The sequence below is a fragment of the Chanodichthys erythropterus genome, chromosome 14 (genome assembly GCF_024489055.1).
Source record: "Chanodichthys erythropterus isolate Z2021 chromosome 14, ASM2448905v1, whole genome shotgun sequence".
Taxonomy (NCBI): Eukaryota; Metazoa; Chordata; class Actinopteri; order Cypriniformes; family Xenocyprididae; genus Chanodichthys; species Chanodichthys erythropterus.
Window position 1 is genome coordinate 35402243 of NC_090234.1, and position 18232 is coordinate 35420474.

Sequence of the window (18232 nt, forward strand, 5' to 3'; positions counted from 1 at the left end):
TGCCGCCAGCCAGTTGAAGATTGAACCCCCACTCTGAGAACAGTCCTCATGGATGTTTTTCACCACAATAAAAGTTAATGAGGACAGAGAGCCAATTTGGTCATAACAAAAACTTCTTTTCATATAAGAAATCCTATTTGATGTTGATGCATGAATTAAAGCTAGTGTCATTCAAAGAAAGAGACTACTTTTACAGTCGGCTTTTTTAAATCTGATAATCTATATAATATAATAATGCAATATATAATAATTTAATTTATATTTTGAATAATTTACATTAATTAAATAAATTATAATTAATTAATAAATGTAATTTTATTATTGGTTAGGCAGTTCAAAATTCCTCTCATTTCAATACACTACAATATGCTTTGGAGATATATTTGACTCATGAACTTTATATTTCACCGCGTGCATTGAAACAGCTTACAGCACACCAAAAACGTGCCATTTTAAAGTATAAAGTTCCAGTCAGACTAAAAGAAATATATCGTGTGAGACAATCCTTACCTTTAACATCTTGTGCAGGACAGTCAAAGGGAAACTCAGCTTGTTCTGGTCTTCCATTCACAGTAAAATAGATGATTTTAGTTGCCATGTTAGGTGATGCTCTGCTGAACTCTCACCGTTACTGAATGATATGTGTACAGTGTGACATCAGAGATTCAGCCTATCACTCATTTAAAACCCCGCCCCCTTTTACAGCATCTCCCTGCTTGTATGTCCTGAAAGTTATTAATTCTGAATATTAAATCTGAATTTATTTATTTATTTATGTATTTTAAATGCTAAATGCTTGTTTAATTAATCTAAGAGTGTTTATTAATAATATTATTTTTCTTTCACATTTAAAATAATAGAAATGGCTTAAAATTACGATAATTTAAGTGCAACGTGACATTTTTTTGTGTTCAAATGGATAGTTCTAATCCCTTTAATAGCTGTTGGGTGAACAAGTAAAATAAGAGTCAACTATATAATGTAGTTTTAGTATTATTTAGTTAGTATTTTAATTTATGTAGGTGAATATTTATTAAAACATAAAAACTATAAAATAACAAAATATGTAATCGATGTATACTATAAGAAAAATTGGAGACCAGGAATGAATGAGTTATATATATGGTTTTAAAAACGTTGTAGAGATAGTGGACTTTTATTTTGTATTTGTAATCTGACTTTTATTGTGAAGTTTCCTGAACGAACGAAGCAGTTTCCTGAAAGAAGCGCAGCGTGGTTGTAGGAGAGGTAGTACGACATTAGGTCCAAAACGTATTTATTTCATCAGTCTTTATTTAAACATGACAGAAGGCACATCTTCAAAGAAGCCGGCGAAAAGCCTGCTGGCTCTGAATCCAAATCAAGACGCAGAGTTTAAGAAGAAGGTCCAGCAAGTGAAGAATCGTCCTCAAACGGTATGATGCGTGACCATGTGGCTTGAGTTTGGCCTGACAGTCATTTCGCTTCAAGTTGCTTTTAGAGCCTAGTTGACTGAAGTCTTTAAGCTACAATTTTGTTTGACGTACTTGTGTTTAGTTGACGTTCCTATTTTGGTATTATGCATTGAATGTGATATTAATTATGATCCTTCCCCCCTCAGGGTCAGGCACTTTCTCCAGGAGTACTGTACGTTGCTCATCTTCCACGAGGATTGTCTGAGCCTCAGTTGAAATCTTACTTTGAGCAGTTTGGGAAAGTATCACGATTAAGACTTTCCAGGAGTAAAAAGGTATGACGTGCTTGAAATTGTAGTGCACGTGTTTTACAGTCCAGTTGGTCGGAGCGTTATATTTAAAACACTGTCAATTTATTAAGAGGTTAATATGAAGGAAGCTGCTGAATAAAAATCCTAAAGCAATTCTAATGGAATTTCTATAATAATTTGAAACGAACCTGAAAGAGATCTAGTAGAATCCTATAAAGAAACCTATAAGATCTTCTTGGATGAGTGCTGTTAATCCTAAAAGGTCCTTTTCTTGTTTTTTTCCCCATTGGGTCTGCTTCCAAATAGACATAAAATTCCATTAGAAGTCCTAATCCTAATATTTTTTTTTGTCTGTACATTTAACTTATCTATTTTTATTCCATCTATTTAACAACTGATAAATAATGGCACAATCTGAAAATTACCTTTGGCATTTGTTGCCTTGGGTAAGATAATTGTGCCAACAGTAATCTTGGTGCATTTAGCTTATTGCCAACTCCATTTTGTTCAGTTGTTGTGCAATGAAACCCATGTGCCAACACTATAAACACTCTCAAACTAGTAAAACTAGTAAATAATGCTTTGCTTTTAAGATTTTAATGTTATCTTTCACAGACCGGAGGGAGCAAAGGCTATGGATTTGTGGAGTTTGAGTGTGACGAGGTGGCTAAGATTGTTGCCGAGACCATGAACAACTACCTAATGGGAGAACGGCTCATAAAGTGTGAGTTGAGTGATTTTGAAAGATTTTGCATGGATATATTCTTACATAGTATGTTGTGTAAACATTACTTTGTTTTGTCCTGTTCAGGTCATGTGATGCCACCCGAGAAGGTCCATGAAAAGCTCTTTGATGGCTCCGGGAGTGTCTTCAAGAAGCCAAAGCATCCTGCAGTTACCCGGTATAACAAAAACCATGAGGGAGATGATCTGAAGAATCGTGGCGCAAAGCTTTTAAAAAAAGAGTCTAAGCTACGCAAAAGACTGGCAGCAAAAGGCATTGACTATGATTTCCCAGGATTTGTAAGTGCAATTTTGCTGTTTTTTTTTTTTATTATTATTATTATCAGAACTTTTAAGATGCTTTATTCTATTTTGTTTTGTGTGACCATGTTTTCTTTTTCCTCAGGCATCTCAGATTCCTGCAAAGAAGACTCAATCAGAAGCAGATGTTTCAGTATGCAGTGAGGTAAGCTAAAGTATTTTATTTACGTTTTCTGCACTCATTTTGTGTGCATAATCTTGGCACAGACTGAAAATTACCTCAGTTATATCCATTGACTGCAGTGAGATAACTGTGCCAACAGAAAACGGTACATTTTAAGCTTATTGTCGGTCATTGTGACTCTCAATGAAACCCATGTGCCAACAGTTACTGTAGAAAATGACTAAGATATGTAATCTTGTAATCTTACACTATTAGTGTTTTAAAGACCATTTATTTGCATTTAGGATGTTACTCCAGTGTGCACCCCGTCAGTTCTGGAGAGGAGGAAGTCGATCAGAGTTGAGGAGGATGATGATGATGACGAAATAGTCATCAAAGCCATAACAGTCCCAGAAGACAGTGAAGATGTGGAACATAGTGAGGAAGAGTCTGGTGAAGAGGATGAAAGTGAGGAGGAGCAAACAGCTTAAAAAAAAGAGAAACTTCAATCCCTGTTTTTATAAGGGACACTGGACTCGATTTCAGAGCCGTTTGTATGTGATAAGTTCTCAGTCCTCCCCTATGGTTGGAGAAGAGGACCAAACACATTATCCTCATTATCAACGATCTGTTGATTTGAGGTGTTTTATGCAGTGTTGTACCTGTGACCTTTATGGGTACAATGTTGTCTCCCAGGAGTTTCTAAAATCATATTTACTGTGCAATACACATAAGATGTGTAGTGTTACTTGGAAAATTAAATGGTAGGATGGATATCATTGTATTTCTGACACATTTTGGTATGATGTATTCTGTCCAGTACTATCGTCAGTCATGTAGCTTTACAACATTAAAATATGCTTAAACCATTAAAGGTGGATCAAATAATTTTTTTAAATGCTTTTTAAAGCAATTTTGACTAAACAATGGTTTGTGTGTAAATTGTTGCTGTGAAAAGTCTTACAAGAAAACGGATCAATAAAAATGCATTTCTCGAAATAACCACTAGATGGAGCCAGGAATCGTTTCCATTGTCTCGTTTGCTTTAATGTTATGGCAAGCCGTTTTAACATGTTTCTAAATTTACTAATATACTTGTGTTATTTGTACATAGTAACTTATCAATTAATCTTTTTCAAGACGAACTGTTCATTAGATACTATTACTTAAAGGTTTAGTTCACCAAAAATGAATTAATATCATTAATTACTCCCTCTCATGCTGTTCCACACCCGTAAGGCCTTCATTCATCTTTCGAACACAAATTAAGATATTTTTGATAAAATCCGATGGCTCAGTCTGGCCTGCATTCACAGCAATGACATTTCCTCTCTCAAGATCCATAAAGGTACTAAAATCATTTAAAACAGTTCATGCGAGTACATTGGTTCAACCTTAATATTATAAAGAGACGAGAATATGTTTTGTGCACCACAAAAACAAAATGATTTTGATAGCCCATCACTATATTGTTGAAAAGTAGTTATTTTGTTTTTTGGCACACAAAAATATTCTCGTCACTTTATAATTTTAAGGTAGAACTACTAAACACACATGAATTGTTTTAAATATGTTTTTAGTACCTTTATAGATCTTGAGAGAGGAAGTGTCATTGCTTTGAATGCAGGCCTCACAGTCATCAGATTTTATCAAAAATATCTTAATTTGTGTTCTGAAGATGAATGAAGGTCTTACGGGTGTGAAACGACATGACATTATTTTAATTTTTGGGTGAACTAACCCTTTTAAGGAGTCTGAAGAACTTGTGTATTCTGTTGTTAATGGCCAATGACAAATTGCGATTCCTCCCCCTCCTCTCAATTGATTTCTATATGTGTATATATAAAATGATTAAAGATTAGTTCAATCTTATTTGAAATATTTACCAAATTACCAAAAACAACACTAATTTCTAATACCTAGTGTTAACTATTTGGGAAAACAGAAAGGTGCTTGTTGCTATAAGAAGAATACTTACTAGCAATTAAGAAAATACATAGGCTTCTACCAGTAACAAATATAAGCTTTATTTCTGAGGAATCAATGTTAAATTGGCCTGCCGTAAAGGTTCATTGTTTTAGCCTCACAAGGAAAATGGCCATGTGGCTGCGAGACAGAAGGAAACCAGAGGATTTCTAATAAGCGGATGTAAACAAAATATCAGTTGGTCACTGTGTAGATAAACACAAAAAATAAGTGCAAAATCGCTAATTACAAAGGTAAAGGTGCTTATAGAGAAATGACTCGCATACATGCATAATAAAGGGGCTCAGCCCACATTTTAAACAATTGCTAGCAATCATAGTGGCATAAAAAGAAACATATATGTCATGATAAAACGTTTGTATCAAGGCTGTAAGCTGATTGTACATTAAATCGGTAATAGAACAGAGGTGTTTGGCGCATGCGCATTCCGGCTCCATCATTGTGTCTACAGGAGCAGCACCAGAGAGACAAGCCTCGTTTACCTTTAGTAAACCAACCCGTGTCATTTCACACAGAAACCACCTCTAGATTCGGCAGAGTGAGTATATAACCTGTTATTTTAACCAAGCTTGTCGTTTACATGTACCGTTTTGGTATAAATCGCCGGAGTTTTCACAGTTTATTCGGTCGGCTAGTGAGAGCTAGCATAACCGGCTAGATGATCAATGAAAAAGAAACAAATTCATCCAGATATAATCTGAAAACAGTTGATAATTAAATACTAATTCAGATTTCATAAAAATGTTGTTGATATTTGAATTGTTACCGTATATAAAACACAATAACATTTTAAAGCCTGGAGTAAAGCATCTCATTTAGGGTGAATGACAGATACTACATGAGCATCAATGTATTTACTTTGATGCTCATGTATGATCTGTCATTCACTATTGAGCCTACATGTTTTGATTTAGATTTTTTTCCTTTATGTAGTATGAGTTCTGTTGTAAATACAAGGTCATTTTGCTTTGAATTATAGTCACGTTTTCAACAAATACTGATGTAATTTTATAGCAAATACAGCTTGTGCTCAGCAGGGTTAGTTAATTTACTAGTCATCCAGTTTTAAAACAGACTGACATGTAACTGTAACAATAAAGAAATGAATTAAGCTGTAATCAAATGCCTGCGATGTATGTTTGAGGGAGGCACGGGTAAATCATGTTTGACATCATTGAATTATAATGCAGCAGTGTGTGTGTTTTACATTAAGGTGACATCACTGATAACTCAAAGATCAACTCCTGTGTGCTGATTTTGATCTATGGAGAATTAGGAGACATTGAAAAGTCTCCTCCCACCATTGTGTAGCTTAGATACATGAAGCACAGGCACGGACTTGTAATGTAAACTTAACTAAGCAAAAACAAATCCGCTTGTGACAGTGAAGATAGAAAACACACACATACAGTGAAGACCAAATGTCTGAGACCTCTTGTGAATCGTTACAAAAAAAAAGTTTTGTCTTGAGTGAAATTTGAATTAAAAAATGATTTGTTTACATTTGTTTATATTTGTTTTGATGAGCTGCAGTAGCTTGTTTGTGCAAAACATTCATTTATTTTTTGCTCTTTTTTTTTAAAGAATTATTATTAATATTTACATTATTTGAAATCCTGAAACTGGAATTTTAAGTCTCAGATTTTCATTTTGGACTGCACTGTACACGCACACTGATCAGTTTGCCTCAGTGACCACCAATACATTCATCATTTTCAGTGTTCCGCCCTGATCAATGGATAGTACATTTTTTGCTCATTTTATGAAGTCCTGCAAACATCAGGTAATCTACTTATCAGAGTAATACACTTTGCTGTGACCTACTGTGATTGCAGCGAGATTATTCCCATGATGCCTTAGCAGATTTTTGTCTCAATGCGGTATCCTAGTGATGACATTACTTCTGTTGTTGTGGTGTGTGACACAAAGCTTTACGTTACCTAGTAGTTTTCAGTAGGTCGCTCAGTGTAGTATAATTTTTGCATGATAATTTTACAGAATATTTACAAATCTTCAAATTATTGTGCTTTTAACTTTAATAACTAACTTGTAAATTAAAGTTAACTATTATATAGTCATTATGTTTTCAGCCAAACTCTTTTTTCTTTTTTTTTTCTGTAAAAGACAAAAGAAGAAGTTTTGAAGAATCTTAAAGAAGCTCTTTTAAAATTTTGGTCTATTAAGGTGCGGTCATGTTTACTGTTGCTATATTTCCCTATGCAAATTTCACTCAAGCTGTTCAAGCTGACCAACAAAAAGGTGCTCAACTTGAAAGTGATTTTGGTGTGAGCTGTGCTTTATACGCTGCTACTAGACCTGCTCAATGCTGAATAAATTGAGAATCACGATTTCTTTTTTTTTTTTTTTCAAAATAGAGATCGCAATTCTCTCATGATTCTGAACAAACAACTAAACAAAATAAACATGTAATTTACTATAGGTTCTGACAAAATGTTAAATTGCTTCAGTCAATTTAAAAATGTTTAATTAATTTGAATTAATTATTTTAAAAAATCAGGTTAAATGAATGATTCAATGACTCACTCATAAATATAATTAATTGTTCCATTACTGGGTGAATCAATGTTTTTGAACAAATCTCATGAAGGAATGATTCAATGACAAATACATTTTTAAGTCACTTGTCGCCACCTAGCGGTGTAACGATGTAAACGATGCAATCATTATTTGAAGCGCCGTGTTACTTTCAAAAGGGAATTTACTCTATTTTGTTTGCTTCAGTAGACATCGTGTTTATATCTAAAATATAATCTTTGATTCCAGTACTTCTGTTGTAAATATTTGTAACACTGAAATAATGATACTGTGTGGTTGAAAAGACTGTTTGTGAAGCTTCTTACATACTTATAAATGATAAAGGCTTTCTCTGGGCCAGCGGCAGCACCAATGCAAATATGAATGTTCGAGATTGCGATCTTTTAATCATGCAGATCTAATTGACAATAGACAATTTTTGCCCACAAAAATTAGCCTAAATTTTGCTAATGTGTCCGCACCTTTACTTGCATAAGCTATTGTATGGCTTTGAATATAGTCAAATTGTATAGATTAGTGTTGTGGTGCTACTATGGTATCCGTTTTTTAAATTTATAAAGTAAATTGGTTTGAAATGGCATAAGGATGAGTTTTAATTTTGGGGCGAACTATCCCTTTAACCCAAGTAGAATTTCTCTCTTGCTGTATCCCACAAAGCTGTGCAGCTAATGCGTGGTCAGCAAATAAATAGTTAAGAGAATGCAATCCGGACTTTGAGTTATGTCACCACTATCAAAGGGCTTTTTTTGCTTTTCTCATAAGTGGCTGCTGATCTGAGCTGACAAAAATGCAGGTCTTGCCGCACTGGCATTTGATATCCAGAGGTGGTACTTGACTAATAGCTCTCTTTTCTCATCCTGAGCAGGGAGGACCTCTGAATTATGAAGCAATGCTCCGCCGGACCCTCTCTCTCCTGCTCTAGTTACCAGAACTCCTGCTGCTGTCACCACAACCGTGATCGCTTTTGCCTCTGCTAGTGGTTTGGCTGCCTCCTAAAAGGACAAAAAGGAGAATTCGCAGTCCTCATCAGCTGTTGTCTAGTCACATATGGTGCATCGTTTGCATTCCCGAGTCGACATCCCTACCGCTCAGCTTCTTGCCAGCCTGTGGCACTCGTAGGATTCATCAACACGGGATATTAATAAGCGTGTGCTCTTGTTTTGCCTTGATTGCACACGCTAAAGGCCTTTTTTTTTTAGTTTTTCCTCTCCACTGCCACACAGGTGGTGGCAGGACATCGTAGGCCATGGAACCCAATATGGAGTACTGTCTGACCCAGGTGCTACAGAAGGATGTGGCCCGCAGGTTGCAGATGGGTCCCGAGCTCATCGACTACATCACCGATTCAGACAAGTGTCATGACCTGGAGAGTGACCAGACTGCGCTAGATAAAATGGTGGACGGTATCGCCACATCTTGGGTTAACTCTAGCAACTTCAAGGTAAAGGCTTTTTAGATCACTTAGATGCTTAACTGTAATTTTCTGCAGGTTTTATTGACTTTTTCAGACTGTAAATGGTGCAGGGTGGTGTTTCAAATGGACTGGGTATTATGGGTTATAAAACAAGGGCTTTTCTTTTGGAATTCTCCTTCAGGCAGTTGTCTGGCATAGAATTGAGGGGTTGAATCGATCCCTTGAGCGAAACAGAGCAGGCTTTTGAGGTCACTGGAACATTTACAGGCCTTCATGTTGACATATTCCAAGATCAGACACAATGAGAGACTTCACTTTGTGTCCACGTCCTTGGATGATGATTAAAGAATTTGTTCAACCAGAAATGGAACTTCGGTCATCATTTGCTCACCCTCATGTCGTTCCGAACCGGTATGACTTTCTTCGATTGAACACAGAATAAGTTTGGTGAAACGTTTTCCATGTAGTCACAGCTAATGCAAAAAAGAGCTCTTAATAGAAGAAAGGAAGTCCTTTTTGTTTGAAATGATGGTGAGCTCATTTTTGGGTGAACTAGCCCTTTAAAGGTGTAGATGGCAGTCTTATCTTTCATATTCATTTTTGTTATGGTCTTTTTTTGTTACTAGAACTCAGGCTGACCTTAATGTTGCTATTATTATTTTTATACATGATTATTTATGCAATAGGTGTCTTATATTGAATGTTGTATACAGTAGACATTTAAGAAGGCTGATGGCTTATACTCAGTTACTGGTTTCATGTTCAAGAATATCAACTCTAACAAAGGCAATTAATATAGATAAAGTGTTTCATGGGAATCATGCCAAAAATCCTCTTAAGAAGCAACTATGAGAGATTTGTATTTCAAATCTTTTGCCTTGACCTTATAGCATTGCAGTGCTAAGTTAGAGCCACCCATCTGTTTTTTGTTTTGCGTAGGTTTTGTTGAATGTGGTATATTATTTTGACAATGTTCGGAGCCTGTTTATCTTTGATGTCACTTCCTCTAGCAGCTTGTAAACAGAGTAGCAATTATGTCAAGCCGTTAGCATCATGAAGCGCAGCTCTGCTACTTTTTGTATTTATTTCAATGCTGTGGCATCATGCATGTAGTGTGAATTCTGAGGCTCAGCGTTTTGCAGTCACATGATTTGAGCATTAGATTGAGGGATACTGGGAACACATTTTTCATGAACAACCTCATTTGAACTCTCTTCTTCTTGAACTCATGTTTCAGCCAGTTGTTGTGTGAATGGATAATATTTCATAACAGCCATTAGGACTGACTAAAATGATAATTGATCAGCCTTTTGATGTAATTCAATTCAATAATGTATTAATATTTTTTTCCTACCCAATCAGAGAAGCAATCATTTCAACCACAGAGATACTGTAAAATAGATTCAAAATGAGTTTAAAAATTTAATGTTTGAATTAAAAAAAACAAACAAACAAAAAAACTTAAAAATAAAGGCAATTTTTTCACTAATTTGATGCTGAAAGCATTTTATTTATATATACACCAATACAACAAAATAAAGTAATAAATAGCAGTATTTATTTGCATATATATTTAACAAAAATCTGATACACTAAGCTTTTGGGTGATGCAAATTAATTGCTGAATCCATTTTGAATGGATTCATTGAAGCTGTTTGAACTGATTAGTAATGAATGAAGCATATCAAACTCTAATTTGCTAGTCAGATTTAAATCAGAGATGCTATTAAAACGTGTCTTTCATGTAATGAGACAAAGAAGGATTGCACAACTAGTGTTATAGTAACTTAAATGCCTAATAAAAAGCTCATTAAAAATCATTGCAGTATTCTCAATGTTGCTTTCATTTTATATTGTGAGTCAGCAAAATCATTGTAAAAATTTTGTGATTGTTTGTATATCGCCCAGCCCTAAAAGATTTCTTAGTAATGCAATCAATGTCAGATTTTGTGGGATGTCAGTAACTACTCGGTTGCAACTGCCTGAGAACAAATGATTTAGCTCGCGTTGCATTTTATTCACGAGCGCCAGCCTTGACGGAGACAGCAATTGATGTTGGGAGTAATGTGGAAAGTATTCGGGCAGGGTTTGGGTGAGGTTGGCCCTTCATGTGAGATTTGTCCGTATCAGAATAAAGTTTGTTCTTCGAAGTAATGCTGACTCTTTACAAGCTTTACAGTGCTTGACAGCTTAGGCTTCATCATGTTGTAGGTTGTGGTAAAATAGAATTGATTACTCATCCCTAAGTTGTGTGTTAAAGTTTTTTTAGTTCATGACTTTGTGGTTTGTACACTATAATGGAAAAGGTTTTGTCCTGTTGGTTGTGGTCATTCCTTCTGATAACCCCTTTCTGGGTAACCAGAATTAAAAGCTTTTGTGGTTATCTCTATTGGTGTTTTTGTACAGCTTAAAACTGATTAATAAAGGCTTTAGTGCTTTATCAAAGAATAAATCGTGTGCTGACATGTTTGCACCACAATGCTGTTTAAATGATTGTGAATGCAGTCTAGACTTTCAATCCAAAAGACCTGTTTAGCCAGTAAAGGACAAAATGCTGTCAACATTCTCTAGTTGAATTTGTTTTGGCAAAATGTAGCACTAATCCTCTAGATATTGCCTATAAATCATCTATTCATTGTCTGTTCATCGAAACCCCTGCTTCCTGTCTCTGCCCAGGTTTTTTTTTTTTTTTTAATTAGTGAGTCAGTTATTTACTGAGGTATAATGAAAGCCATTCTGGACCAGGGGCTGGACAACATTCAGCATTTAATAATTCGCTTTCAGTTTGTGATGAATTTGCATTGAATTTGCCACACCCTACAGAATTGGAATTGACAAGAGGAATTGATTCTATTGCAACTAAAAGAGGGAATATAATTAGTCCCGAACAAGTTTAATCATTAATGTTGACTAATTATGCCGATTTGTTCTGTAATATGTGGAATATATTACATTATAGATGCAGTCATCAAAACAGATTTTGATTTTGCCATATTGCAACACAAAATGTTTTCATATTAATATTTAAATGTTGATTATATGATAATGAGCTAAATCCATACAGTAGTACACTTTTATAAAAACAATTGCATAATTCCTTAATTCTCTGCTGGTTTTTCTGTACTGGTTAGTGATATGTAATAGGCAGTTCAGAATTATTGTCAAAATGAATGTGTGTATGACATATTAATGAGTAAATCATACTGAAAAATGAAACTTGTTGAGATAAACTACAATTAGTTTCTTGAATTTCTTTCTAAACTTTGAATCTACTTAAATTTGAATTACATATCTGCATCTATACGTATGCTTCAAACTCAATTCAAATTCAGGCATTCTCACATAAACTGAATGGCATTTTATGTCATGCTGTTGCTGTAAGCCCTTTCAACCACCCTTGACTTCATAATAGTGGGGGGTAGATATGAATTTCATAGAAAGCAACTGCTGTGTATGGCACCTCCCTTTAACCATTGTTAAGTGTTATGTTTTGCCTCCATAGTTGAACAAAAATGTTTATTATTGTTAACAGTTTAACTGTTCTCCATATTCCCAAAAATAAATTCACGTGGCACTGAGCATAAGCTTTTTGGCAATAGCAGCTATCACTGGCATAATCGCTAATTCACTTTCAGATGGGTTATTATGGTTTTATATTTACCTGTAAAACACTTCCTCAAAGGTTCATTTCACAATTAATGCTACAGATCTAAGTTTTAAATTGGATAAAACAATTGTGTATTAGACTAATCCCTAGGAAATTGACGTTTACTTCATACTCATGCCTGTGAAGCAACCACCTATTTCCCAGAAGCATCATGAGTTGATCAAAGAGACCATTGGTGCTAAAAGTTTCTATGAGCGACATAGGCTTATTATGCGTTTGGGAAATGCAGCCCTTTTCTTATTGTGAACGATGCACATTATTCCAGAGGAAAACTATAGAAAACACTTTTCCCGATCTAATCAATTCCCAACTGATAAAATGAAGTCCCAGTTCCACCCTACATTCTTTCTCATTCAATATCCCCTTTCATTCTGAAATGTCACATTATGGAAATGGAATAGGTTGTAAGTAACTTTTGTGCCACTAGCAACACCAAACAAAACCTTAAATCTAATGGGCTTGAAATCACCACAGTGTTTAAGGTTTTTGGGAAGTCCTCCTGCCACTGGCTTACAGTTGTTTCTGCCCAGTAAACACATGAATAAGAGAAACTTATTAAAATTTCTTTAAAGGTGCCCTAGATTTAAAAATTGAATTTACCTCGGCATCGTTAAATAACAAGTGTTCAGTACATGGAAATGACATACAGTGAGTCTCAAACACCATTGTTTCCTCCTCCTTATATAAATCTCATTTGTTTAAAAGACCTCCGAAGAACAGTACGCCCCCAATATTTGCATATGCCAGCCCATGATCAAGCCATTAGACAAGGGCAAAACGTCTGGATCTGTGCACAGCTGAATCATCAGACTAGGTAAGCAAGCAAGAACAATAGTGAAAAATGGCAGATGGAGCGATAATAACTGATATGATCCATGATATCATGATATTTTTTGTGATATTTGTAAACTGTCTTTCTAAATGTTTTGTTAGCATGTTGCTAATGTACTGTTAAATGTGGTTAAAGTTACCATCGTTTCTTACTGTATTCACAGAGACAAGAGCGTCTCTATTTTCATTATTAAACACTTACAGTCTGTATAATTCATAAACAACTTCATTCTTTATAAATCTCTCCAACAGTGTAGCATTAGCCGTTAGCCACGGAGCACAGCCTCAAACTCATTCAGAATCAAATGTAAACAATATAACAGTATACAATACTCACATAATCCGACGCATGCATGACGAACACTTTGTAAAGATCCATTTTGAGGGTTATATTAGCTGTGTAAACTTTGTTTAGGCACTGTTTAAGGCAAGCGTGAGATCCTTGGGCGGAGAGTGTGAGCATTTAAAGGGGCCGCAGCATAAATCTGCTCATAGTTAATGATGCCCCAAAATAGGCAGTTAAAAAAATTAATTAAAAAAATCTATGGGGTATTTTGAGCTGAAACTTCACAGACACATTCAGGGGACACCTTAGACTTATATTACATCTTGTAAAAAAACGTTCGATGGCACCTTTAAAATAGTAAACTGACAGAAAACCACATCACTTGCAATGGCATTAGTTCATGTTAGTTAAACATTTATCAGCATCATGCCTTGTTTTGAAGCGCTATAGTGGAGATTGTTGCTGTCGTCATTTGAGCAAGGCTCAAAGTTTAGTAGGCCGCATAACCTCTTGTAATGTTTGTTTAGTCAGCGTACACTGGAATGTTGAGTTGAAGCCATCCTATATTTGGTAGGTGGACACTGCACATTGTGTCATCATGCTTCGGCATGTGCAAGAATGAATTCAGGAGCAATCTGACATTTAAACAACAATTAAATGGTGTTACATTTTTTTTGCTTGTGATTATGAAACAGTTATTTTATCTTTATCTTTTGCTTGTTTCTGCTTGAACATTTGGATTTTTTTAGTAACGTTTTTTTTTTTTTTTTTTTGCTCATATAGTGATTGACTGATAAATGGCAAGGCCGATAATATTTGACCATTTTGACATTATAAACATTGTTAATGAATTTTGATTAATTATTGTGCAAAATAACACAAATGTTTGGCATCAGAAAGATTTAATTCTTTTGAACTTATATTAAAGAGTCCTGAAAAAAGGATCAAGGTTTTCATGAAAATATTAAGCAGCACAACTGTTTTCAGCATTGATAATTAAATTGTTTCTTTATCTTGATTTCTGATGGGTCATGTGACACTACACTGGATTAATGACTGCTAAAAATTCAGATTTGCCATCATAGGAATAAATTACATTTTAAAGTATATTAAAAAAAAAAAAAAAAAAAAAAATTAAATATTAATATTATTTCACTTTACAGCCTTTGGCAAAAAAGACTTCTTTCAACATTAAAGAGTCTTACTGACCCCAGTTGGTCTGTATTTCATTTGAGCAATTTTAAATTTTTATATCTATCTACCTTATAATCACCATCAGCCCCCCTGCTCTTTAGGTATTGCTATTTGCATCAGTCATTAAAATCCCATATTTTTTGGAACGCTAAACCTAATAAAAAAAGCATAATGCTACTTTTAGTTTAAAGTTAGAAGTGAAGATCATCAATACTCCAACTGAATTTCATTTCATTTAAATGGCAGTACATCCATCGGCTGATCATCTCTTCACCGTCTCTTTCACCTGTTCTCATGGGTTTTTCCCTCTTTTTCATGCTTTTCTGTTCTGTCAGTATGCATTATTCAAGCTCTAATAGTCTCTGCCTCTCTGTCTCCTCACCTCACTCCATCCTCACTTTTTGAACACCCCAGCACTGCCGGAACTACAGTCTTCAGCTGTGTTGTTCCTGCATGTTGCGTGAGCCCCCTCCCTGACTGCAGTGTGATGGCTTGTACGTGTGCACTGCTTGCCTGTAGCTGAACTGTGTGTGATGTGCACACAGCCAGGCTGGCGGCAGGAGAGCGCCATGATGGTGTTGACGCACAGGGTGATGCGATACTGGCGTACAGTGGGGGAATGATTGCATGCTGAGCGTCTGCTGTAGCCCGTCTCTCTTAAGCTACTAAAGCTTCTGGAAGACGAGACTCTGATTTAGTTGGCAACGTTCCACCTCTATCTCTCTGCCCAGCTGTTGCCCTCTCTTCTCCTCTCTCCTTAGACTCCCGCAGATTTTAACCTCTCAAATATTTATTGCTAAAATCATCAGAGAGATCTCTGACTGGCCTTTACTTGCATTAATGCACATCTTCTACTATGTGCTTTGTCAAGGTCTTAATTAACTATCTTGCATAATTGCCAATAGATAAGAATTGATCACATTTGCTGACCATAAATATTTCTTAGCATCCATGAAACTGTATTTTGCAGTGTTTTCTTAAACATTTCAGTCAAATGCCTTCTTCAGACATTAACCTGTTGTTTTAAACATGGTAAATAAATAAAGATTTGCAAGTTATGACAATGTGCAGGACTTTTTCTGTTTGTTCTAGCATTAAAGGGTTAGTTCACCCAAAAATTCTGTGATTTATTACTCACCCTCATGTTGTTCCACACCCGTAAGACCTTCGTTCATCTTTGGAACACAAATTAAGGTATTTTTGATAAAATCAGATGGCTCAGTGAGGCCTGCATCGCCAGCAATAATACTCCCTTTTTCAATGCCCAGAAAGCTACTAAAAACAGTTCATGTGACTACAGTGGTTTAACCTTAATGTTATAAAGCATTGAGAATACTATTTGTGAAAAACAAAATAGCGACTTTATTCCACAGTAGTGATGGGCGATTTCAAAACTCTGCTTCATGAAGCTTCGAAGCTTTACAAATCATTTGTTTTGAATCAGTGGTTCAGAGTGCCAAAATCACATGATTTCAGTAAACAACTGAATTTGGCAGTTTGATACGCGCTCCGAACCACTGAATCGAAACAAAAGATTCATAAAGCTTTGAAGCTTCATTGAAAAAGGGAGTGTTATTGCCGGGGATAGCAGACCTAACTGAGCCATCGGATTTCATCAAAAATATTTTAATTTGTGTTCCGAAGATGAACGAAGGTCTTATGGGTGGGGTGTGGAATGACATGAGGGTGAGTAATTAATGACATAATTTTCATTTTTGGGTGAACTAACCCTTTAATTGTGTGTGAACCTATCTGTCACCACCCGTTGTGCATTTATTTATTAGTTAAAAATTGCATGTATTTTAACATTTTTATATTATTTATATTTTATTTTATGAATTTTATTCTGCTTTTTATTCACATGAACAAATGAACGACATCCCACAAAGGTGCAGTTTTTCCCATGCTTGATTATTTTCAATGCCACTGCATTAGATGTGCTGTTCCACTGCTTGAGCATGCACAAAGCAGCCTGTGGTTTTGTGTACGGATGTATTGCCTAACTAAATTGTGGGGGAAATGGCGCTTTCTTTTTATGTAACCCATCTCTTTGGCCTTGTGCTTTTGTCAGTCTTACTGAATGAGTGATTGCTGTCCTCTGAATAGGCCTATGTGCTTGTATGTGATGATAATAATAACTCATCATGTGCCATTGTTTGTTTTTGTGTTGGAAAATTAGAAAAAATATAGTTATAAGCTGCAGATCATGTTAAGACGTGATCATCATTGTTCAAAAACATTTTCCTCTGACTGATGTATAACCACCTAGTTAGAGTTCACATAGAGTTATGTAGAATTCATTCTGCCGTTTTTCATGCTGGTTATATAAGTGCAAGGTTTGGGTGGATTTCTTCTATTATGACACTTGCAAACAATATTTGCTCAGTGTCTTTCAATGGGATTTTTGACATCACAATGGCATTAACTTTTAAAATCACATTTTACCTAACCATCTAAAAATACAGCATGCTGTTTATGTTCTTTTTAGTGTTTAGTAGGTGGTAGAGTTGTATCAAGTGTCATCCTGTAGTCTACCAGGGCCAGAGATTCACATTTGCCAATAACAAATATACTATTATTGGCAGGCCCACACAGAATTTGTGCACACAGAAAGCTCTGTGCAGAATTGGGACGCATCAGCAGATACCATTCGTGCCTTTTTATATTCTGTTTCAGCAAATTTTATGTTGATGAAGATTATTTGGCCTTTTGAAACTCTCCCAACTTATTTGAGCTGGATTTCTAACTAATATTTTGCCTTTTCTTTGTTTCTGTCTCTTTCTATCTCTCTACTCTGTGTGTCTCTGTCTCCCTTCTGCCATTGTGCTCTATCAATGCTTCCCTTTATGAAGTCTAATGAAGTCTGTTGGTGCTAAATAGCCACATTAAACCTACTCACAGACCTCCAATGGTTTGCCTTCAGAAACTGAAACTTATGTTGAACCATCAAGGCCTACTTGTTAAACAGAACATTAAGGGCGTACTCACACTAGGCACAGTTGCCTTGTATTGAACATGAGCACAATTGCCCACCCTCCCGCTCCCCATCTGCCCTTACTCGCATTACGATGCAACTTTTTGTTTTGAAGGAAACAGAAAGAAATCCACTCTTGCTAATGGATTGCTTAATTGACTTAGCCTATCACTTATGTAGCTCAGTGATTTTCACTTAATCATGCTCATGCTGCATGTATCAAAAGATTATTGCGGAGGCATCTTACGTTGAGGGAGAAATTTGCAGCCTTACCCGCAGATTACAATTCCTGTTCATCAATAAAGTGAGAACCAGACCCGTTATAAACCTAGATATACTCAAATGAATTGAAAAGTTTATTATCCAGGTGTTAATAGAAGATGTTTGTTGTTGTAGTGATGACCGTTTGCTCCGATTCAGTTTTGCTGGTGTGGTTAGCGATCACACTACATGTGTACCGCGCCCGAGTCCA

General features: G+C 35.6%; 2 protein-coding genes and 2 non-coding genes across 30 annotated transcripts in view; all 4 read left to right on the forward strand.

Annotated features, from left to right (window-relative positions):
- The first annotated feature begins 1194 nt into the window (after positions 1-1194).
- Positions 1195-3420, forward strand: nifk (nucleolar protein interacting with the FHA domain of MKI67). The gene is made up of 6 exons (XM_067409696.1): positions 1195-1415; positions 1601-1729; positions 2321-2429; positions 2517-2728; positions 2835-2894; positions 3158-3420. Exons 1-6 carry the CDS (start codon positions 1302-1304, stop codon positions 3341-3343), a joined length of 810 nt encoding a protein of 269 aa, XP_067265797.1. The 5' UTR covers positions 1195-1301; the 3' UTR covers positions 3344-3420.
- On the forward strand, positions 2115-2249 carry LOC137036532 (small nucleolar RNA ACA64). The gene has a single exon (XR_010897220.1). It is a non-coding gene; the product is annotated as a small nucleolar RNA ACA64 (small nucleolar RNA).
- Positions 2953-3079, forward strand: LOC137036533 (small nucleolar RNA ACA64). The gene has a single exon (XR_010897221.1). It is a non-coding gene; the product is annotated as a small nucleolar RNA ACA64 (small nucleolar RNA).
- Positions 3421-5276: 1856 nt separating the features above from the next.
- clasp1a (cytoplasmic linker associated protein 1a) overlaps positions 5277-18232 on the forward strand; it is an 80963-nt gene continuing 68007 nt past the window's right edge. For all 27 annotated transcript variants that reach the window (XM_067409608.1, XM_067409609.1, XM_067409613.1 and 24 more), the window contains exons 1-2: positions 5277-5376; positions 8260-8835. In XM_067409608.1, coding sequence (XP_067265709.1) covers positions 8641-8835 — 195 coding nt within the window. In that variant the 5' untranslated portion in view covers positions 5277-5376; positions 8260-8640. The remainder of the gene's footprint in view (positions 5377-8259; positions 8836-18232) is intronic.